This window comes from Alligator mississippiensis, chromosome 15, assembly GCF_030867095.1.
Source record: "Alligator mississippiensis isolate rAllMis1 chromosome 15, rAllMis1, whole genome shotgun sequence".
NCBI classification, from domain to species: Eukaryota; Metazoa; Chordata; order Crocodylia; family Alligatoridae; genus Alligator; species Alligator mississippiensis.
In genome coordinates, this window is record NC_081838.1 from 16,507,218 (window position 1) to 16,529,444 (window position 22,227).

General features: G+C 58.1%; 1 protein-coding gene across 3 annotated transcripts; it reads left to right on the forward strand.

The window, feature by feature from the left end:
- Positions 1-1,914: 1,914 nt before the first annotated feature.
- On the forward strand, positions 1,915-21,944 carry ETV3L (ETS variant transcription factor 3 like). 3 transcript variants are annotated; one of them, XM_059718280.1, is made up of 10 exons: positions 1,915-2,006; positions 2,666-2,710; positions 2,993-3,220; positions 3,665-13,287; positions 13,770-13,924; positions 18,594-18,663; positions 19,021-19,258; positions 19,828-20,014; positions 20,116-20,239; positions 21,116-21,944. In XM_059718280.1, the coding sequence occupies exons 6-10, from the start codon at positions 18,603-18,605 to the stop codon at positions 21,757-21,759; spliced, it is 1,254 nt and encodes a 417-aa protein (XP_059574263.1). In that variant the 5' UTR covers positions 1,915-2,006; positions 2,666-2,710; positions 2,993-3,220; positions 3,665-13,287; positions 13,770-13,924; positions 18,594-18,602; the 3' UTR covers positions 21,760-21,944. The 3 variants fall into 3 exon arrangements, with proteins under 3 accessions (XP_059574263.1, XP_006275935.2, XP_059574264.1); XM_006275873.3 differs by having other exon boundaries at positions 3,670-13,287; XM_059718281.1 differs by having other exon boundaries at positions 2,669-2,710.
- Positions 21,945-22,227: the final 283 nt, after the last annotated feature.

Consider the following 22,227-nt stretch of genomic DNA (forward strand, 5'->3'; position numbering starts at 1 on the left):
AGCAATGGGCTCCAGTTGCAGCAAGGGAAGTTGAGGAAAAACTTAGGGTGGTATGTTGTTCTAGAACAGAGGTGGGAGATCAGGGAGAAAGGGAGCAAGACTATGCAGCTGATATGGGGGAGCTGAGAGCAGAGCAGCTAATTGGATGAAAAAGGAGCTGAAAGTAGAGCAGCAGTTTAGACTATAGTGACAGATGACAGGACAAGGAGCAATGGGCTCAAGTAGCAGCAAGGGAGTTTAGGTTGGATATTCAGAAAAGCATTCTCACTAGGAGGTTGGTGAAGCACTGGAACAGATTACCCAGAGAGTGGCATCTCCATCCTTGAAGGTTTTTAAGACCCGCCTAGACAAAGCCTTGGCTGGGTTGATGTAGTTGGGGCTGGTCCTGCTTTGAGCAGGGGTTTGGACTAGAAGTGACCTCCTGAGGTCCTTTCCCACCTTCCTTCCCTTGTCTGTGATTCTCTGTTGTTCTGGATTCCAGGATCTCGGGTAGAGGCAGCAAGAAAGAAAATGCAGGGGTAGAGCAATACCCCTGCCACATCTAAAGGGGAATAGGTGGAAGCACCCCGTTGCTGCTTCGAACCCCAAGAGGGAGATACACATGCCCTCTGGAAGGCATGATGGCATTTCCCCATTGGGTGTACACAGGCCGAGACCCCGAGGAGCAGGGGAGCTGCGTGCTCTGAGAGATCCTTGTTTGCGCTGGGGACTCTGGGACAAGGCTCCAGTTGCAGCCACAGGCACATGAACGATGCCGCAGCTCCTGATCTAGCCTGGGACACGCTGGCTGTCCTGGGTGCTTTGCAGTTTTCACAACCAGGCCCACAGCAAATGTATCCCCTTCCCCTAGCACATCCCTCCCTGTCAGCTCCTTCCTTGTGACTCCTGCAGCTGGGCTGAATCGCCCCCAGGCCTGGCAGGCACTTGGAGACCTTCTCCTTTGGAGCCAGACACCAGTTCTGTCCCACATTGTCCTCTCTAGCATGTTTGGCCCCAGAAGCCGAAAGGTCTTGCGGTTGCATCCGTCGTATTTCAAACGGAGCCAAGCCCTGGGTTTCCTTTCTGCACAGAGGGTGGGGAAATCAGGACCTAAATGAAAATGAAACCAGCCTCCGTTTCTAAACATTTCCAGCGGGGGGGGGCAGGGTGCAGGCCCCGGGTATTTTCCAGCCTGCCCTTCCAGCCGCTGTTGTGAGCCTCAAGGTGACCACAAAGCTGCTTAAGAGCCTCTTTCCCAGCCTCCGAGCTCAGCCAAGCAGCGTCATGGTGTTTAAAGCCAGCAGAGATTTTTCCAGCCAGGTGCTCTCCCCTCCTTTTCAAATATTAGCACAGCCAAGAGCCAGGAGTTCAAAGCGGAGGGCATTAGCCAGCTCTCCTACTTCTGCAGCTGTTCTGGGGGCTTACGAGAAAGGGATCTAGCTGCTTCGACTCAAACCTGGGCAGGGTGGGGTAGAGAGAGCCTTAGGGAAGGAAGCCAGGACGCCTGGGTTCTTGCCTTAGCTCTAAGCAGGGAGTGCAGCTTAGTCAAAGGTGAGGTCCAGCACCCAGCTGTCACCCCTGGGTTGCAGACGGAGGTCGAACAGGGGCCTCAGGATGCCTGGGTTCAATTCCCCATCTGCAGGAGAGGCTGGAGGAGCACGTCAAGGATACCACCCCCCCACGCACCCCCTCCTGTCCCTTCCCACTCCATCTCGCTCTGTCAAAGCCAGCGTGTTATTGCAAAGCAGCGCAGCAGCAGTTAGCACCCTCTGCTTGGCAGTGGAGGGCATGAAGGGGGGGGAGGGATGGTGCTATTGATCTGTTAGATTACTCAATTTCACCCGTATTGATCAGGTAATTGCTTTATCTCGGCTCTCATTTGGAAACTGCATTACTTGCTCTCTTTCTCTCACCCCCCCCCCCCCCTTTCCCCACCGTGCGCTCGCTCTGGTTTTTAACTCTCCTCTAGCACCGGCAAGTGGCCCTCGGAGAGGCAGTAAAGTTTGGATAGCTCCCCACCAGGGCAGGTGAGATGGGGCAGGGGTCTCCCGGCAGGCTCCTGCCTGGCTGCTGCTGTCCATACCTGGAGGGCCGCTGGCCTGGCCTCCCTCCCGAGAGCTGCCCAGCATCCAGGCGCATTGCAGCTCTGGGTAGTCTCTCCTGCAGCCAGGCTGGCTTGGGGGTTGGGGTTGGATTCTGATCCCCCTGAAGTAAATCCTCAGCCAGCCCCTCTGGGCCTGTGGGAGGAAGCTGCAGAGATAAATGCTGCTGGAGCTGCTTCGTCAGGTTGGGCAGAACAGACCCAGTCCCATCTGTAACATGGAAGGGCCCTTTTGCAGCTAAGGCCCACTCTTGGTAGAAAAAGGAGAGCCCTTCCCTGCCCCAGAGACCCTACAGAAGGGCCCAGAGGGCCTGGGGTCTTCCCCACTCTGCAGAGCCAAGCACAGAAAATGGGGTCTCCCTCTTGCCTCCAGACCAAGTGAATCTCTAGCAGAGAGGTCTTTTCCACCGGCGTCTGAGACTTATAGTTATATCGGTGCCATTATCCAGCCACTGGCACCAGTGTGGCATGGATGGGCATATGTGGGGTATACACAGCACTTGAGATTTGGGCCAGGAGATGCTAGAGAAGTTGGTTAAAAGGTTGCTCCCCCTTTCACTTCTCTGTGGTTTGTTTCTGTCATAGCAGTCGCCTCCCTGGCCCAGTTTTGACAAGACAGCCCGCTTCCAGGTAAGTGCATGGATGTAGTTCTGCCCGTGCAAAGTCGTGGGTGCCCTGGGGTAGGAAGGGACTGGCATTTGCATGACCTGCCAGGGTCTGACGCTGCCCATGAGCACTGACACCACTGATTCTCATGGGTGCAGCTTCTGCTACATCCATGCAACGGCCTAGTCTGGCCAGTTGTGCGGCTTTTGCGTGGGTACTAGACACCTGCCTTTTGAACACCTTGTTTTCATTGCATGGCATTGCACTGACTTCCCTCTTGATGCGCCCTCTGTTCTTTCTAACCAGGCAGCCGCCACTGCCAAAGAAGACAGGTTTCCCCACCAAATCCCCTTTGTAAGCAGCCAGAACGATCTCGTGCCAGGCTGGCTCCAGGAGAGCGGGATGCACCTGCATATGTTGGATACAGCAAGGGGAATCAGCCCAGAGCCCTCTCTGGAGTCTACAGGCTTCATCCCAGTGGTGTGGGGGTAGATCGGCCGAGCTCAGGCTGGGCCATTCAGGGGAGATGCAAAGGTAAGACGTGCAGGGTTTTCTGTGCCTCACAAGCACCCGCTGTACTGCAGCCCCACAGAGCAAAGGGCTGGGAGCGCAGACCTTTTGCCCTCCCCGATCTGGGAGGAGAGGCATTTTCTGTGTCTGAACTGGCCCCTGGCTGCATGTCCTGGTGGGAGCATGGAGCCAAGCAGCATGCACACAGGTGCTTTGCCGGCTGCGTGACATGGCCTGGATGTCCTCGTGCTAGCATAGGTAGCTGGTTTGCACGGGAATGGATAGATAGATGGGCCGTGGGCAAAGAGGCATTTGGGAGGCAAAGGCTCCTCGCCCTTGTTAATCGCTGGCTGAAGGAAGGCAGCATGTGGCTCCCAACTGTATAAAGACCCTGAATGCTCTCTGGGCCCCGTCCTGTGAGATTTCAGCCCTTGGGACTCTCAGCCCTTAACCACCTTTTCTTTGCAGAGCAGAAGCCCAGACCCCTGAAGCTGTAGGATGATCCCTGTGGGTTTCCCCAGTCCTGACTCCTCACCTGGCGATGCACGTTTGTACTGGGGTACCTGTTTTCTGCAGAATTCGTTCTCACGCTGCTTCATTAGCTGGCTGAGATGGAGACACCGCAAGGGACCCCAGGGCTGAGCAGGGGACACAGCTGCTGGGGCTAGAGGGAGGCTGCTGGGTTTCATCAGGGAGTAGCCCCTCTCTTTGCTCTGGGGCTGGGCAGTGAATGATCTCTAGGCATGTCCCCAGCACCCTGCTCCATGGTCCACGTGGTCCTGTTGGCATTCGCAGCTCACTGTGGCTGCAGGAGACGGTGTCACCCACAGGGATGGTGCAGTGACACCATGGAGACAGGAAGTTTTGCTTCAGGTAGGACTCAGGCCCAGGCTGTGGAAGATGATGGGCTCTGGCCACCCGAGAGAGGGCAGGAGCCAGGGCCGGCCAATGCCCTGGGTCTTGCTGGCAAGTAGGTGCCTTTCTTGTCCAGTGGCCCTGGGTCTCGACAGTGGGCATATCTTTGGCCCAAAACTACTATTGAGGTTTTAATTACCAGGTGTGTCATTGTTTCCCTGCAAAACTGAGCTCAGGGCCTGTGCCTTGCTGGGAGCTGAGCAGAGCCCTGTAAGCCGGTGCCTGGCAGGGTGGAGGTGCACCTTCTAGGTTAACTGAATCAGAGACGTGTAAGCTTGACTCAGGTAAGGAGCTGGCGCGGGCAAAGGAAAAAGGAAGCATCGATGGTGAGGGTGCTGGGGCTCTCAAGCGTGAAGGCAGAGTGAAAGCTTCTCCGGTGCACACCCCCCCTGCCCCCGCTCACCGCAATCGATGCCGCCCGGCAGGGAGCAGAGCCAGCATCCCCGCTATTAATTTAGAAACCTCCCTGGGGAGGGGAAACTTTACCCGGCCCTCGTTAGTCTGCACAAACACCCCCTCCCTCCCCTTGAGACGAAGACAGGGACAGCCCTGCCTGGCGAGACACCAGGCAATGGGGAGCGGCCGCGGTAGGACAGCGCATCCGGCTCCCACCGGTGCATGGAGCTCACAGGGATGCAGAGGGTGTGGGGATCTGAGGCCCTGCCACAGGTTCTTGGCATGACCATGGGCATGTCCCTTAGCCCCTGTACTAGAAAGGCTGCCTCGCAGGCACTGGTATGGCTCCCACCTGCATCCTGTCCCATTTTTCTGCTTTCCCAGGACAAGGCTAAGGCTGCGGTGTCCAAAACCGCTTGGACCAGGCACATTTCTAGACCCTCTGCTCTCTCCCAGTCCTGGAGGGCTTCTGGAGTGGAAACCTGAGTCAGGCTTGGCCTGGCTCCTCAACCCGGGGTGGCTTTGCCCCTGCCTCTCTCCCCTCTGGGTTCCTAATCTCTCCCTCCATCCTGTCATCCATCCTTCCTGCAGGGCCTTTGCTCTGTCCTGGGTGTTACGGAGGGGCCTGCTGTGTGCAGGGACAGTCCAAGCCCAGCCCATTTCATCCGACTCAAGCCTCTTGCTTCACCTGGTTTTATACCTGATAATTAAAACCTCCTCCAGCCCAGTCCCTGCCTGAGGGGCCGTTGTTCTCAGTCGGCCCGGGCATGGGATACGGGGCTGGAGGACGATCGTGGGCCTGATTTTCAGGAGCAGCACGAAGGAGACCTGGGACCAGAGCACCCACCAGGGGCTGCTGTAACTGCGCCAGCCAGGACCCTAGTGTAGACACCACTCTGCCATAAACTGAGATGTTCTTCCAGAAGCAGCAGCTCAGCTGTGTCCACGTGGGGGTGGCCGCACTGGCATCTCACACGGCCGTGCTGGTAGCATCTTGTGCTAGAGGCAAAGGTGTTGGATTAGCAAGGATGTGAGGGGCACGGGCTGCAGTTGTCTGTGCATGGAGAGCCCACAGTCCCGGGGGCAGGGTCCAGTGGGACATTGGAGTGCAGGGGCGAGAGGCCGGGGTGCTGAGGAGGAGCCGGCAGAGTGTCGGGGCGACGAGATGAGCCGGGGGCGGGTGCGGAGGGGGGTGCAGAAATGTGAGCGAAATGGGTTTATTACTGGGAGTCTGTTTGCCGCGATTGTTATCGATCCGCAGCTGTCACCTCTCATTGCCGCTAATGGGACGTGAAGAGGCCCCTGTAACCGGAGCGAGCCGCGCGCTTCGCCTGCCGCCCACGGCCGGGCCCGCGCCCTCCTCTCCTGGGCCATTGTCTCCTCCCTGCGCCCCGCGCCCTCCGTCTCTCATCTTCATGCCTGCCTCTTTCCTCCTTCCCCCTTTCCTCTCCGCTCTCCCTCTTTCTCCCTTTTTCCCTTCTTTGCGCTCCTCTCCTGTCTCTCTGGCCCCATTCCCCCACTCTGCTCCTGGGTGTTGATGGGGGTGGACACTGGAGGAGGGGAGTTAGGAACAGAACGAGCTTTCAATTTGGCAGGTGATGCCGTTAATAGTCCTCTGTCAGCTCCGCTTTCCCCGCACAACCCGCCTGATGGAGTGTGGCTGCGTTGCCGCCTCTCGTGCCTCCGTTTTCCTTCCCGGCCTTCTCTTATTATTATTTTAATTTGCCATTGCACCAACAGGGAGGGGCTAGGGGGAACCTGGGGGGTGGAATTAACCCACGAGAAATGACATATCGATCCCCGCACGGCCCGGCGCACCGAGATGCCTGCTTGCGTCCCCCCAGCCGCGGCTGGGCTGGGGGGGAACCGTGGTGTGTTAGTATGCGCTGGCCGCCCCGGCCTTCCCCGGCACTGATTGCAATTAGGAGCTGGGTACGGAGCGTCCTCACTTCTCTGCTGCCTGGCCGCGATGCTTCCTGGCTGCCCGAGCTGGGATGGGAGCTGGGTTCGAAGGCCCTGGGCAGTCAGGCTGGAGGGTGAGGAGCAGCTGGAGGTTCAGCAGGTCAGGAGCAAAGGGGTCCCGACCTGCTGTGTGTCATAGATTCATAGACGTCAGGATCGGAAAGGACCTCAGTAGGTCTTTGAGTCCGACCCCCTGCCCTGGGCAGGAAAGACCACTGGGGTCAGATGACCCCAGCTATGTGCTTGTCCAGTCTCCTCTTGAAGCCCCTCAGGGTAGGGGAGAGCACCACCTCCCATGGAAGCCCATTCCAGATTCTGGTAACCCTTACCATAAAGAAGTTCTTTCTAATGTCCAACCTTAATCTGCTGTCCGTCAATTTGTGGCCCTTGTTCCTAGTTACTCCAGGGGGTGCCCGAATAAATAGAGCATCTCCTATTCCCTGCCACCTGATGAATTTATGGGCAGCCACAAGATCACCTCTCAGCCTTCTCTTGCGAAGGCTGGAGAGATCCAGGTCCCTCAGTCTCTCCTCGTAGGGCCTTGCTGGCAGGCCTCTGACCTTACAAGTGGCCTCCTCTGAACCCTCTCATGGTTCTCCGCATCCCTCTTAAAGTGCGGTGCCCAAAACTGGATGCAGTGCTGCAACTGCTGCCTGACCAGTGCTGCATAGAGGGAAAGCATCACCTCCCCGGACCTGTTCATCATGCATCTGCTAATGCATAAAGTGCGGTTAGCCTTGTTGATCACTTCGTCACATTGACGACTCACGTTCATCTTGGAGACAACTATGACTCCAAGATCCCTTTCTGCTGCTGTGCTGCTGAGAAGGTCCTCCCCCAGCCTGTAAGTGTGCTGGTGGCTCTTTTTGCTCAGGTGCAGCACTTCGCACTTGTCTTTGTTGAACTGCATCCTATTTGGTTCTGCCTATTTTTCCAACCTGTCCAGATCTGCCTGGATCCATTCCCTACTCTCTGGTGTGTTAACTTTGCCCCGTAATTTGGTATAATCTGCAAACTTGGACAGGGTGCTCTCCACGCCCTCATCCAAGTCACTGATGAAGACATTGAACAGCACCGGTCCAAGGACCGAGCCTTGGGGGACCCCACTGCCCACATCTTTCCAGGTTGATATCAACCTGTTCACCACCACTCTCTGGGTCCAACCTCTAAGCCAATTTGCCACCCACCGGACTATGTAATCATCTGCATCACAGCCTGCCAGCTTATTCACGAGAACAGAATGCGATACCGTATCAAAGGCCATCTTAAAGTCTAGGTAGATGACATCTACCTCGGCTCCTGTGTCGTGTCAGCCTGGGGCCATGGTTGCAGGGGTCTGGAACCAGGACCTATTTCCTTCTTTAAGGAGGGTGTAATCAACACCAAAGACAGGAAGGAGCTGGCGCCAGGCAGCAGGACTCCTGACTTCCATGCCCAGCTCTGGGGTGGGGTATGCCTTGGTCTCTAGCCACAGGCCCGGATTTATTCTCCCACCACGCGCTGCCAGCTGCAGGGCAAAGAACCAGGGCTGCGGCTCCGTAGGCTGAGAGCCATGTGAGAGCAAGATCAGGGCCGGCAAGGAGTGAGCTGGCAGCTTGTGTGGGGCTCACACAATAGGTGCCCTGCCCATCACCTGCAGGGAGGGTCCAGACTCCTGGGTTCCCTCCCAGACTTGAAGCCACTTGCTCCCCTGAATGCTCCTGAGATCCGGGAAGGGCGCCGAGGTCTGCGACTGGGCGGCACGGGTCTAGATTGCCTGGTCCTATTAGTCACACCTTCCCCTCCATGAGCTGAGCCACCCCTTGGCCTCACCAGGGAGATTCGAGTCTGGGCAGATCCAGAATCAGACGGAGGATTAATTCCAGCATTGAGGCCACACGCACGCACGTACAGCAGCCAGCAGCATGGGCACAGCCCCAGGGTCCTGGATTGCAGAGGAGAGACTCCAAACTCTGCCTGGTGTGTGTTTGTCTCCGTGCTGGGCTCGATCTGCACAGGGGAGTGTCCCCGTGCATCGGGAGCCTGCGAACGGGCCCAGCCCTGATGGCACTGGCGAAGCATCCCAGGGAGCCCAGGGGAGGACAAACAAATCTGCCCGCAGGTTGGCAGAACTGGTTGGGGCAGTCCTGGCAAAGGGCTCTTGCCCGTGCTAGAGGCTTCTCTGCTGCTGGGGGGAAAAAAAATTCCCCCACTGAGCTGTACCAGCAAAGCCACATAAGACCAGGCTTGTGACTGGGAGAGCGAGATGGCAGCACTTAGACTCCAACTAGCTGGAAACCATAGAAGCTGGGGTGGGACAGGGCTGTGCATGGGGTGCCGGGGTCCTGGGTGCTTCTCCAGCAGCAGAAGCCCATGGTGCTGATACGCAAGCGTTGCTGGCTCGAGTTCGTCTGTGTCTGTGACACACTTGCTGTGTGTGCACATTGGTGGAGCCCACCAGAGATGTTGCATCAGTGCGGTTGTGTAGCTGTGAAGGTGTGAGATGCACCTGCAACTGCATTGGGCAGCTCCATGAGGGTCCCACGTGTGCCGTGTCCATGGCTAGGCATCGATATTACACATAAACCGGTATTAGTACTCGGAAACCAGTTCAAATCTGTAACAGAAATTCAGTGCATATAAACCACTCTCAAAATGGCCAAAACTGGTTTAAGATAAACCTGGATGGATGCAGCAGACTTAGCTGATTTAGGTTAAATAGGTTTATTGAACTTCTGTCCTAGGTCCTCGAGTGCGGCTGTGCATGCGTATAGGTCGGCAGCGTCTGGACCCGGAGCAACGCTATGGGGGGGCGGCATGTCTGTCTGGGTCATGATGGAGCCTGATCTTGAGGGCTAGAGTTGTCCTGGGCTCAGACCAATCCCAACAGGACCAAGTCCGGGGGTAAAGACCGAGCAGCCCAGCAGCACGGAGGATGGTGGAAGTCAGCAGCCTGGGAGAGGAGCCATCTTCCCTGCATTGACCTCCAGGGTTGCTGGCAGGAGGAGCTGGGTGGCTGGTGGCTGGGGCTGACATGTGCCCACCGGCCCATGTATCCCCACGCCCGCAGGCCTGCCAGCACATCTCACCTCACCAACTCCCATGCGTTGAAAATTCAGGCTGCAGCCAAAATATCTTGAGCAGTCTCCGCGACCTTCACTCAGCACCACACAGGCTGGAGCAGCTGGGAGCCCGATGGGGCTGGGACAGCTGAGCTTGCTCTCAATTTTTTTTTTTTTAGTGGCTTGTCCAAATATTGACATTTCTTGGAAGGCTGGAAAAAACGGGTGGTAACAGCAATGGAGAAAAATCCCTCGGTCTGTTCCCCAGTTTGTGAACTGGGTCTAGTCTGTCTGTCTGTCTGGCTTGCTGGGCCAGGATCCCACCCCCGGCCAGGGCCGAGGCCCCAGAGGCAGGGTCAGACTCTAACTGCCATGCTGTGCTGCGGGACCCCTTAGTGCTCTGGGAGCCCCTATCCCCCCCCCGCCCAAGGTCTCAGGCCTGACCCTCTGGCAACTTTGCACTGCCCGAGTCTATCGGCCTTTGCACAGAGCTGGGGTCATGTCCCCCGGCTTGGACAGGGAGCCGGCATGAAGCTGGGATGGCACAGATGCTGTCCTCTTTGGGACACAGAGTGGGACACGGGTTCACAGATGCCCTCCATGAGTCCCAGGTTCCCCCACCCCTGAGAGCCCTTTGCCTCCAGCTGCAGTCAGGCCACACTCACATATCCCTGGTCATTCAGTGTAAATGTCTGGTTGTGGGCCCTGCCTCGCAGCCACGGGGCAGTCCAGTCCACCCTCCGTGCTGACCTGGCCGTGGATGTGACTTCTTGACTGCCCAGCTGGAGACTGATTAACTCTTTTGGTGCCAGCAGGCCTAGGCTGTACACATCAGGAGCATTTGTCACGAGAGGTTGCAGTGGGTTCCCTCTTGACCCTTGCACGCATGTATACGCACACATGTGAATGCATACACACACACACATGCACGCACACACTCAGATCTACACTGCATATATAAACATGATCATACACTGATATACATGCATGTACACACATGCTCATGTGCAGATGCACAAAAGCATACGCAGATGCACAAGCACATATGTTGATGCGCACATGCATGTACACACATGCAGCTACACACACATGCACATATACCCACACACATGCACACACACGCTATTTCTCTGTCCAGTCTTGTCCCAACTTGAGGCTGGCTCACCCCAGGAGAGAGTCTCAGATAACTCTTCCTGGAATGACAAGAATCCCGCGTGCGAAGGCTCCTATTGCAAGCAGGCGTCACCCGGGAACAACACGGGCACTTCATGTTCTCACCCTCCCTGGCGCCTCCTCGGCTTTCCAGGGTAGCCAGGCCCTAGCGGGCTCCTAGGGGTCTGCTGCTAGCCTGAGGGAGCAGGCACTTTGCTCCAAGTCTGAAGTCCAAGGGCTTGGTCCTGAGCCTGGTAAGTTGTTGGTGAGCTCAGGCCAAGGGACTGGATCCAGCGGCATCTTTAATTCAACCAGCCAAGGCTGATGCAATGGGAAGGGGATACGGGCTCAGGGGCAAGGGTGGGAAGGGGGGGTTGCGGGTTTGCACATGTGTGTGGGTTTCAGAGATCAAACCTAGACACGACACATGGATACACGGTGCCCTTTCCTTGTGCCCACGTGTGCAACCTGCTTCTGCATGCCTTTGCACACTGTAGCTCACTCAAATCCTCTCCCGTGCACTTCGCTGGTCATTTGGGCAGCTGTCCCCACCCGACCATGCACGCACACACATTTCCACATCTTCTCCACACACTCAGATCTCTGAAACACGCATGCACACCCAGATCTCTGAAACATGCACACACAAACAGATATCTGAAACACGCACGCACATGCACACTCAGATCTCTGAAACATGCATGCTCAGATCTGAAATGCACGTGCACACACACTCAGATCTCTGAAACATGCATACATCTGAAACACATACATCCTCAGATCTCTGAACCTCACTCACACACACACACACACACACAAACACACATCTCTGAAGCATACACACATGCTTGCACACACACACATCTCTGAATCTTTGCAACATGCACACATACCCAGATCTCTGACACACATGCACGCACCCCTTTCCCGTCCCTTAGCCCTGTGCCGTTATTCCCTTCCCATCACATTAGCCTTGGTTGACTGAACCACAAAATGACTCCTGAAGTTCGCTCCCCTCCACTTCAGTCCCCATCTCAATCAACTCCCAGGTCTGTGGGTGAGAGGTCACAGACACAGGAGGGGTCCTGCATGTTCCTGGCTGAAGCAGCCCCACACCTGGTGTCGGTGTAGAGACTGCATCCGTTGCTCGCTCTCCTCCACAGCGGAAGGGAAAGGAGCAGCAGATCAGACGAGGCAACCCTGGCGTGAGGTGGGCTGCAAAGCAAATAGGTGGGTGAGCATCAGGTGACACTAGCCCAGCATCCCAGCCCCTGGGAAGGAAGCACGTGCATGTGGTGTAATCCCCTAGAGGGAGGCATGTCCTGGGCTGTCCTGTAGGCAAACATGGGTCATCCGGCTCCAGGCTTTCAGCCTGGCAGCAGGTGCTTTTGCAGCCTGGCTCTGCTGTCCCCACTTGTAGCTGAGCCTCACTGTGGGCAGGAGCTGTGCAGATCCCTGAGCAGTCAGCACCTTGCACTACACAGCTCTTGAGAGGCCAAGGGGCGACCGGTGAGCTAGGCAGAGATGCCAGCCGGTTGCCCTGTGCATCCTAAGCAAACCCGGTCGCCCTCCTCCACGCGCTACATTGCAGAGAGGCCGTGAACCACGCTTCCCAGCCCCTCTATGGCCACTCTGCTGCTGAGCTGAGAACAAGCACTCGCTGCACGCAGGAGCCATGTCGGGTTGGACGCGCCCCTAAGCCGCCTGGTCCCTCGGGCGTGAGCCAGCTGGGAGCCCTGGCACGGGGCCACCCGCGTCGCTGGGGATCGTGCTGTGGTAACCAGGTGCTCCCTGGCCCCGGGGCTCCTTTGCGAGCTTCGGGAGCGCCTGCACCAGCCCCCGCCTAGAAGCCTGGGCGAGGGCCTGACGTCAGTGGGACACACCATGGCCGGGGTCTTGCAGCAACATGCTCTTTCCCGGGGCTGTGAATCAGCCGTGCAGGGGGGCCTCGCCTCGTGCTCCCCCAGTGACTTTGGTGTCGGTGCGTCCCTACCCCTCGGGCACTCGACCCCAGTCTGTTGGCTGTCCAGAGGCCGATCTCAGTCTCGGTAGCTCCATTGATGGGACCTTGCAGTTCTGGCCTGCACTGTCTCTTAGGTCACCCTGTCTCCAGCCCCTTGCCCCAGATTCACAGCTCCGCAGGTCCCAAGCTGCTGCACTGCTGGAGTGTGAATGTGGCCAGTCCAGCCCAGCCTGCCCCTGTCTTCTCTCTGTCCCTCCCTCCATGCGGGCTTCTGTCTGCCTGGTCCCCAGTGGTGTTCATCACGAGTTCCCCACACTATCGGTGCCGGGGCTGGCATCATAGTCAGCCCCACTGATCCTGGGGCTGTGCTGCAAATGATCCCTGCTAGGTTGCCGCAGCCTAGTCAGGCCACATAGGCAAAGGGACGTTGTTCCCCATGGATAAGTGGGAACCGAAGGCTGGAGCAACTTGCTCAGAGCGACACGTGGCAACGCAGCACGTCTACCCCCCGCCACTTGGCAGCCCTGGGATGAGCTCCCCACCACGCTAGCCTGCGATGAGGTGACCCATGCAGGTGGCTGCAGCAAGAAGTAGTTGGAAGAGCCGGCCCTGAGGACCAACATCCCAGCCGGGGCTGGGAAGAGCGCAGGTGGAAGTGAAAGGTGAGTGCTCGGTGGCCTGGCAGCTTCCAAGGAGGGCCTGTGCTTGCCCAGTTGAGCTGCATTGCAGCAGTGGGTGCTACCCCTCCTGCTGGCATGGTCACCCCAGCTGTGAGGGCCAGAGAGTGGCACCCCTGTGAGCTGTTACCCCGGAGCATCTCCACGTTCAGGCAGGAGTGCTTTCAAGGTGGCTACAGCATGGCTAGATGCAACCTGGGCTCTCCTCCCAGCTCTGTCCCTGGGCCAGCCCATCAATGCCCTGTGTTGTGCCCCTCTACAAGGAGGGGAGGCCAGTGGGTGACTACCCCTATGCAGAGGGTACAGCGGAAAGCATGGTACCCCGGAGGGGAGTCGTGCCTGGGATGGAGCAGGGGGTGGAGAGAAAGGCACCGCATTCGCCCGGTGTCCCCTCCCCGCAGGCAGTCGACGCGCGCGGGGGTCGGCAGCCGGAGCCGTGCGAGGGGTTAACACGATTGTCTCTGCAGCCGCGGCGTGCCGAGCCCCCTGGGAGCACCGAGGACTGGGCTTTCATTCTAAGTAACCCCAACGCAGCATGTGATGAAATGCACGGGGCCGGCGTGACAGGCAGAGCGCACGGGCCAGCGACGCCGGCCAGGACAGCTGCAGGTGCCTCTGCAAGGTAAGACCCCCATCGCGCTCTCCGAGCCATCTCAAACCTGCTCACAAGGTAGTGCCAGTTTCCCACCCAGGGGAGCAGGCACGTCTGGGTCCCTGGAGGGGTCTGGGTGCTGCTTTCCCAGTCACTTCGACTCTCACCCAAGCGACTAGGGGTCCATGGGATGCCGGTGACGAGACGTGGTTGGTAACCCTTGGGGAGACCCATGCGGCAGGGGGTGTTCAGAGGGGATTTCATACCACTGGAACAGGACCAGGGATTTCACACCCCTGGGCACCTTCTGGGTGCTGCCAGCCACAGGCATGCCATGATGCTGCAGGTGCCAAGCCAGGCGGGGGTCCCTGTAGGAATGGGAGGGACACGAACCATCCCTGGAAAGGGGAGCAGGTGAAATGACCCCATGCAGCACTTTCCCCGGGCACGAGTGACGTGCTCTTGAGAAGCATCAGGAACCCTACAGAGAGACGTCTCTCCGGCAGGTGCATCCTTGGCACGGTGGGGATAGGCCAGTGCCCGCAGCAGCTCCGTTGGGAGGCATTTCCAGGGGATGCCAGCTCCGGACTTCTGTTCGGACCTGTCCTGCTGGGAGTGTGTGCGGAGCGGTCTCCTGAGATCAAGACAGCCCAGATCTCAGCTGGGATGTATCGGCAGCCTCAGCGCAGCATGCTTCCTCCCCACCAGCTGCTGTCCTGCTGTGAGCAAGAGGGAGCAGACAGATGAACTGGGCCCATCTGGGGTTGCCATAGTTAGAGCACAGTGCTCATTAAGAATCAGAGCTCTTGGCTGCTCAGGCCAGGGCTTTGCCTTCTGCCTCTGCAGGAGCTGGCAGCTGCCGGGAGGGAGGCTACAGGGTGTCCCAGGCAGGTTTCTCCCCCTTGATGGACTGCATCTCTGGCTGGATTTGTGCCCCCTCCGGGAGGAATTTGCATAGCTGGGGAAAGCCCTCAGGCCTTAGAGCAGGGCTTGGTAGATAGCGGTGTCTAATGCGTGCAAAGATCACTGTCAGGCACCGCCAGGAGCCCAGGGCAGAGGTCAGAAGGGCACTTCTCTGCAGCCAGGCTGCCCCACGCCCTCTGCCACCAAGCCCTGAGCCTGTGGTTTGACTCCCAGAGGGAAGTGATGGAGCTGCCCCCATGCCCAGCTCACACGGGCGCAGCAGGGAGTGCAGGAGCAGAGAAAGTTTAAGCATCACTTTACAGGGCTGTTGCCCCCAGGCTGCTCTGATCTCTCTACCCTGTGCTGAGTCCCTGTCCTCAGCTTCCTGCCTCCGGCTGGGCTTTCTCGTTTGGCCGGTTACAGCCACGTCTTACAGGGAGGGCAATGGGCCAGGGGTCAGGAGAGGCAGCTCAGGGCAACTGGGGCTGCTTGCTTCCCTGCCTGTTGTGTGTCCAGGCCACCAGCTCTTCGGCAGGGGAGCTGGTCCCCAGGCTCTTGCACAGCAGCTACTCCCAGTCCGTCCCTGCCTAGTTCCTGGTGCTGCCCTGGGGACCATGGGCTGGGAGTCCACATGCTAACAAACCTCATTAAGCATTTGTCCATTAGGCATTTGTCCTGCCTTCAAGGCTTCATGACCCCTCCACCCCCCATGCCAGGAACAGGGGCACTGGGGAGCTTGTGTTAGCAGCTCTGGGTACCGGCAGCGCTTCCCATTGGGGAAAGCAGGGCGATTAATGGAGGAGCGAGCAGAGGAAGGGGACAGCCGGGCTCAGGCCTGGCTCTGTTAGGGGCTTTGCCCCTCCAATGTGACTCAGGGTCCCCCTGCCCCCGCCACACCCTTTGGGGCTGGCCTGCAGGTTTTTCCAGGCCTTTGACTTTCCAACCTGACCTTCCTTCTCCTCTCCCCCTCCCGCCCTGCGTGTAAGGTTTCTGTATGGCCGCGGTACAAAAGCCTTTTAAATCCCACTTCCCCGAGAGACCCGGAGCTGGGGAGTGAGGAGTCAGCACAGGGGGAGGGGAATGCCCCCTCCCGGTCCTCCATGCCCAGACCGCTGGCTCTGCTGGAGCTGCTTCTGGTTTGCACTGATGCACCGTGGCACCAGCCACGAGGGAAGGGGAGCCACGACTCCTGGGTTCTTTCCCAGGCTCAGCAGATAGCAACGTGCTCTCTCCATCCCTGGATCAGGGTTTTGCTTCACGGAGGCTCCATGCACCACCCTTGGAGCTGGGCCAGGGTCCTCGGGGGCCTGCTTGAACGTGGGCACAGGGAATCATGCCCTTGTGGTTCCAGCTTGCCCCCCGGATCCACAAAATGCCCTGCGAGGATGGTGCCTGAGCAGAGAGGTGGATGGGTGAAGGTCATGTCTGGGGGCAGGTGGGAAGAAAGGGAGCCCCGAACAAGTTGCACAGTGCTAGCAGGTGGGCATGGGAGTGAATCTGAGCCACAGCAGGAATTTCGGGCTCTAGCAGGGACAGAAGCTGGTTCGAGGCAGCAGCAATTGGGGACAGATGCTCACAGAGGCTGAAAGCCACAGGGAAGCAGCTGGGGGACACGGACCTGCTGCCTGGCTGCCTCCCTGGAGAGGGACAAACCCCGGGATCTGGGGACAGAGCTCTCCCCCTGGTAGGGGGATGTCTGAGGGGTGCAGGGAGGGGGTTGTTTTGGGTCAGCTGATTTTTGTCCATCCTCCTTGACTCTGTACAAAAAGCCACCAACTCCCCATGCTTCACCTCTCCTCACTGCTCTGCCTGCAGAAAAGGGGGTCTTTAGGGGCTGAACGAGTCCAAGGGAAGCTGGTGGAGCAACACAGGCGAGGGGTCAGGCTTCACTTCATAGGGCCCAGGTCTCTGGCCTCTGACCCCCGGCGGCAGCCTCACACCACGGCCGAGGGGTTACAAAACAACCTGAACGAAAGATAATTGTTCTCCGGTGGTTTCTCTCCTCTGGGATCCTGCTGGTCCTAAGCACCTCTCCTCCTGCTGGATGGTTGGACTGATGGGGCTGTTTCCACCCCGTTCCCTTCCCCACCCCACCCATGTCCTTCCTTCACTGAGATGCTGCCTCACTGGCCCGGCTTTTATTGTATATTAGGAATGCTCCAAAATATTTTACAGTAGTTTATCCCCCTTTTCTCTCCCTGTCGAACCAGCTGATTGGGACCTTTCTAGAAAATAAAGGGGAGACCATGGGAGGCAAGGACAGCATTGACTTGGGAGGAGAGGATTCAGAGGATGTAGAGCAGAGGCCATGGATGCATTTTCCCCTGGCTGAGTTTTCATTCAGGGGGTGGAAAGAGGCTTGGAAACGGGTATTTATAAAAGCCATGCAGTCAACCTGGTGGCAAAGAGGAAAAGTGAGCGTCCAAGAAAACAGAGCCACATCCAGGCAACCTTTATGCATAGGAGCAGATTTACTCTTGATTCTCATGGGTTTAAACGTGGGGAGATGGGACCTGGCTTTGCTTCCTTGTGGATGAGGAAGGTGAGAGCCACTGGCTCTTGCTAGGATATATTGGTGTGGTCAGAGGGTATGAAATCCCCTGAGCCCCTCTCTTCTCTCATCGTCTCTGTTTCAGGACTTAAATGTCTTGAATTTGAGTCAGAGTTGCCCTTTGCTGCTGTCCTGCCTGGCACCTGCCTTTGCTGGGCAAGTCAGCGGGTCTAATGGTTTTCTGTAGGAAAATCATAGAAAATTATAGAAAATTAAAGTTGGAAGGGACCTCAGGAGGTCATCTAGTTCAACCCCCAATCCAGCAGAACAGTCCCCAATTCTTCCAAATCCATGAATCAGGGAAGTTTCTTTTTCTCATTAGCTTTCTGTCTCTCTTCACTGGCAGAGGGGTAAGAAGATTTAAAATTAACCCTTCCTCTTCCCATATATAGGATGATGAATCTCCCTAAAACCCTCGCGCTCTCATTCATTCCATCCCACCCACAATAGTTTCCGACTGAAACTTTCCTCAGAGACCCACGTCTCAGCAGCCAGGGAAGTGGAGACCCGAGAGCTCCCCAGACCTTTAGGTTTCATGGCCTGGGGTTGTCAAAGGAGCAACGTTCAGATCCGAACCCACATCGCCCTGTTTGTTCTCATCCACTCTGAGCTGGCTAGTGAATTTTGGGGGGGGGAGCAGAGGGTTTGGTGCTGGGGGTGTTTTATTGTTCCTTACGTGGTCTGGGGAGATAAAAAGAAAGGTATCATTCATTACATCCCTTCCCCCCTACAAAAAAAGGAGTTTTCTAATAGAAAAGCCCATTCTGCTGAAGTCAGACTGGTCATGGTGGGGAAAAGGAAACCCACTCTTCAGATTGCAACGAAGCAGAGAAATTTCTGCACACAAACTGGAGATGCCGACCTGGGGAAATAGGGTACTCTGGGGCACACTCCAGCTGGGCCCCCTGGGCCCATTCTTTCCACTGCTCTGGAAACATCCTGCCCTTCAGAGCAGATAAATTCCCCTTGCTCACTGCTTGCCCCAGATAGGACTGAGAGAAAGACTGTGCAAGAGCCAGAGACAGGACCCAGGAGTCGTGATCTCTGCCCCCTCCATGCTACCCCTTGCTGTAGCGTCAGACCCCCTCTGTTCCAGGACAACCCAGGAGTCCTGGCTCCCAGCACCCCCTGCTTGAATGGGTGAAGAGCACTTCCACCCACGCTGCCCTTCCGGGGCTGCTGGCAGCTCCTGTTCCCAGGCAGCCCCTTCCCCTGCAGTGATGGCTTTGCCTTTGCACTCTCCAGGTTGGCGAGATGCAGTGTAGCTGTGTAGCCGAGGGTGTGCCAGCAGTTCCCAGCTCCTACTGGATCTCAGGTGAGAACGGGAGCCAACCCCTTTCTTCCCCCCATTGAGATGGTCGGTGTCCTGGGGGCAAACTTGGAGCTCTGGGTCCAATTCTGATGTCTTGAGCCCCTGCCTCTCCCAAAGCACTTTACAGAGGGAGTTGTTTCCCTCCAACATGGATAGGCAGCTGGTTAACAACCACACACAATGCTGCACACGAATTGCATGCCCAGCACTGAAATGCAGCCAGCTCTGGGGTGGCACGTGGCACCTGTCTACCAGCTGCACACAAAGCTGCATCCTGTTGGTGGCGGGGGCAGAAGGGTAGGAACGGTACATGCATAGCACTGTTCCCAGGGTCCATCTGTGCTCCTGCTTGCTCTACAGGGCTGGCGTTCCCTGACTGGGCCTACAAGGCAGAGTCCAGCCCTGGCTCCCGCCAGATCCAGCTGTGGCATTTCATCCTGGAGCTGCTGCAGAAGGAGGAGTTCCGGCATGTCATCGCCTGGCAGCAGGGCGAGTATGGCGAGTTCGTGATCAAGGACCCCGACGAGGTGGCACGGCTGTGGGGCCGGAGGAAATGCAAGCCCCAGATGAACTATGACAAGCTGAGCCGGGCACTCAGGTGCGAGGCAGGAGCAGCGCTGCCCGGAGGCTCGGTCTGGGGTCCCTTGTAGCAGTACCCCTGGGCTGTCCTGCAGCCTGGGTACTGGGTCAGACAAAGCAACTGGGCTCGTCTCTGGGCCTGATCCCTGTGGAAGCGTGCTCAGCTCCAGGGCTGTGCATGGCTCATCACTTTGGAAGTGAAGGACAGCTGGGATTTACCTGGGCCCTAACCTGGAGGGGCTCAGGGAGGACCAGACTCAGCCTAAACCCTGGGATCCAGGAAGGAAGGAATGGTGCAGAGGAGAGAACAAGCATCCTCTCCAGCTCCTGCTTTCCTTCCTCTCCCCTTTGGTACCCCTCTCCCTTTCTTCCTCCCAGGCACAGTGGGATGCCCTGGGCTGGCAGACCCGAGGCAGGCAGGTACCAGTGCTGTTGTCCAGCTGTGGCCAGACTCCCCTGTTGCTGGTCCCCACCCTGGGGGAGGGTTTATAGGACTCTCTTAGTGCAAATCTTCCTCTCCATCAGCACTGACAGTCCGTCTGTCCTTCCTTCCCTTGCGCTCTCTCTCCGGGCTCCTGTCTCCCCCAGGTATTATTACAACAAGCGGATCCTGCACAAGACCAAAGGCAAGCGCTTCACCTACAAGTTCAACTTCAGCAAGCTCATCTTTGTCAACTACCCGCTGTGGGACCTGCGCTGCCCCGCACCCCCACTGCTGCTGGGAGCTGCCAGTATGTGCCGCCCCGCCATGGTCTCCACTGGGCTGCAGAGCGAGGTAACCGCAGGCCGACGGGGCATGGTTTACCCAGCCTAAGTGGGGTGTGGGCCCAGGCTGGGCTTGGGGCTGAGATGGTTTTGCTCCTTTCCCTGCTCCAGTTCCTACAGAACGTGCTCTTCACTCGCCGGGCACTGGCTGACCAGCTGGCCTGCCACCGTGGCCTGCAGGAGCCATTGGGCGCAGACGGCACGGGGGACAAGAAAGCTGTGGCCGGGGGAGCTCGTAAGTGCTGGGGGCGGGTGGGTGAATAGCTGAGCGAGGGGCATCATACAGCCCATTTTGCTGTGCTAAGAACAGGTCTGATGGCAAGTGGGCTGGACGTCTGGAGACCTTGCACTGGAGCAATGCAGCCTGGGCATGCACATGTGCAACAGCACGTGCACACTGGTGCACGCTTGCCCTCACCTCCCATGCAAGGCTGGCACCTGCCAGTACATCACAGGCCCCTGGGTGGGCACAGCCAGCTCCCCTCTGAGCCTATGGGCACTGGGGTGGCAGGGCTTAGCCATGCACGTGCCAGGATGGGCAAGGAAGGCGCCCATGGCACAGCTTTGTCTTGCTGCCGTGGCATGTGGGGGCCGCTGATGCCAACATGGGCCCCACGGGGCGGGAACTGGAAAGGCCTGCCTGCCTCCCACACCCTGACGTCAGCTGGGCCTGGCACAGGTGGCTACAGGTGCCTCCTGGAGAGCTGCCCAGGCTGGAATCTGTGCAGGCTCCCGCACCCAGGGTGCGGCCGGGAAATCACAGGAGGCTGCAGAGAGGGAGGGACGGAGGGAGGCATCTGAAGCAGGGGCTGCACTGACGTCCTGCCAACATCCCTCCTCCCCGAGGCTCAGGCACAGGGACCAGGGCTGCTTGTCCCATGCAGCTCCTCCCGGCCTAGAATGGGGCCGGCAGGTGAAACCGTGTCCGCGGCTGCAGTGGAGAGATCGGTGCCGCCCCGCTGCACTCACTGTCTAAATGACCGAAGGGAGGGGAAGCGAAACAGAAGCACAAGGAGGGACCCGAGTGGGGGCAGAACCCAAGTGTCCTGACTCCCGGTTGGTGCCGGAGCAGGCTGCTGCCAGTCTCACGCCTCTCCCTGTCTCTCCGCAGGCTTTGGCTCCATCCCTTCACCCTGCTTCTTTGGCTCCTACTGCAGCCCAGGGGTGCAGGATGAGTTCCCCCACCTGGCTGCCTTCCCGCCCCCCAGGCTCACCCCTAACGGCAGCCGCCAGCTCTGCTCGCCCAGCCACTGCCCTGTGCCCAGCCCGCCCGAGTGGCCACGCTTCTCTGGCCACATCTTCCCCCACGGCCAGGCGGTGCTGCCCCTGCCAGAGCACGCCCAGCCCCATGGTCCCTTGGGGTTCCCCAAATCAGATGCCCTCTTGTTGGGGGTCAGCTTCCTGCCCCCTCGGCTGCAGGGGCAAGCCTTCCCTGGGCACCCACTGGGCACCGTGCAGGGGGCTGCAGAGAGGCTGCAGTTCCTGCTGGACGTGTCCCCACCTGAAGAGGAGGAGAGGGAGGATGAGGAAGGCCAGCACCGGGCTCCTTCTGCAGAGCACAGCCAGGAGGTGAAGCCTGAGGTGGAGCTGGAGCTGGAGGGCACGGCTCTGGGCAAAGACACAATCTTCCTGGGCCCTGGAGGGGAGGGTGATAGTCCGTGTTACCCCTCCGAGCTGAGAGCCTCTGCCGGAGCTGCCCCCCGCCTCCCCTGCCTGTCTGGCTTTAAGGCCGCCTGGCCCTTGGACCCCACCTAAAAGCAACTCCCCGGTGCCGTGTCCCCCTGCCATTTTGCCCCTTCCTCCTGCCTGGCGATGCCCGAGCCTAGCCCCATGCCGCATCTGCCTGTGAAGCGTGCACAGCTTGTCTCGTCTCATCCTGCCCCGTCTGTGTAAAGGATGAACCGGGCCATGAGAATAAACCCAGTTTACAGACAACCGTCTCTCTGGCTCTGACCCTGACCCATTTCCTTGTCACGGGGGGTGGGACAGGACTGTACCCGGTGCTTTTTGTCCAAATCACCTGCACATACTGTCTTTGAGCAGAACGCTAGGAGATGCTTCTTCTGGCATCGAGGGGATAGATCATTCTAGAGATCTCTGGTTTGATGCTGTCTGCTACAGGAGCCAGGAGAGCGACCGAAAGGTACCATTGCTCTGACGCAGTATAGCTCTGCTCATGTTTTTATGTTCCCCTATTTACTGGTGGATGCTCTGCCTGTGTCG

What these genes read in the sequence shown, in the direction of transcription:
- ETV3L (XM_059718280.1), top strand. Translation starts at nt 18,603, where the DNA reads ATGCAGTGTAGCTGTGTAGCCGAGGGTGTGCCAGCAGTTCCCAGCTCC. An exon ending in AAGCTGAGCCGGGCACTCAG is followed by an intron (nt 19,259 to 19,827) that starts GTGCGAGGCAGG and finishes TGTCTCCCCCAG; the next exon opens with GTATTATTACAACAAGCGGA. An exon ending in CCACTGGGCTGCAGAGCGAG is followed by an intron (nt 20,015 to 20,115) that starts GTAACCGCAGGC and finishes TCCCTGCTCCAG; the next exon opens with TTCCTACAGAACGTGCTCTT.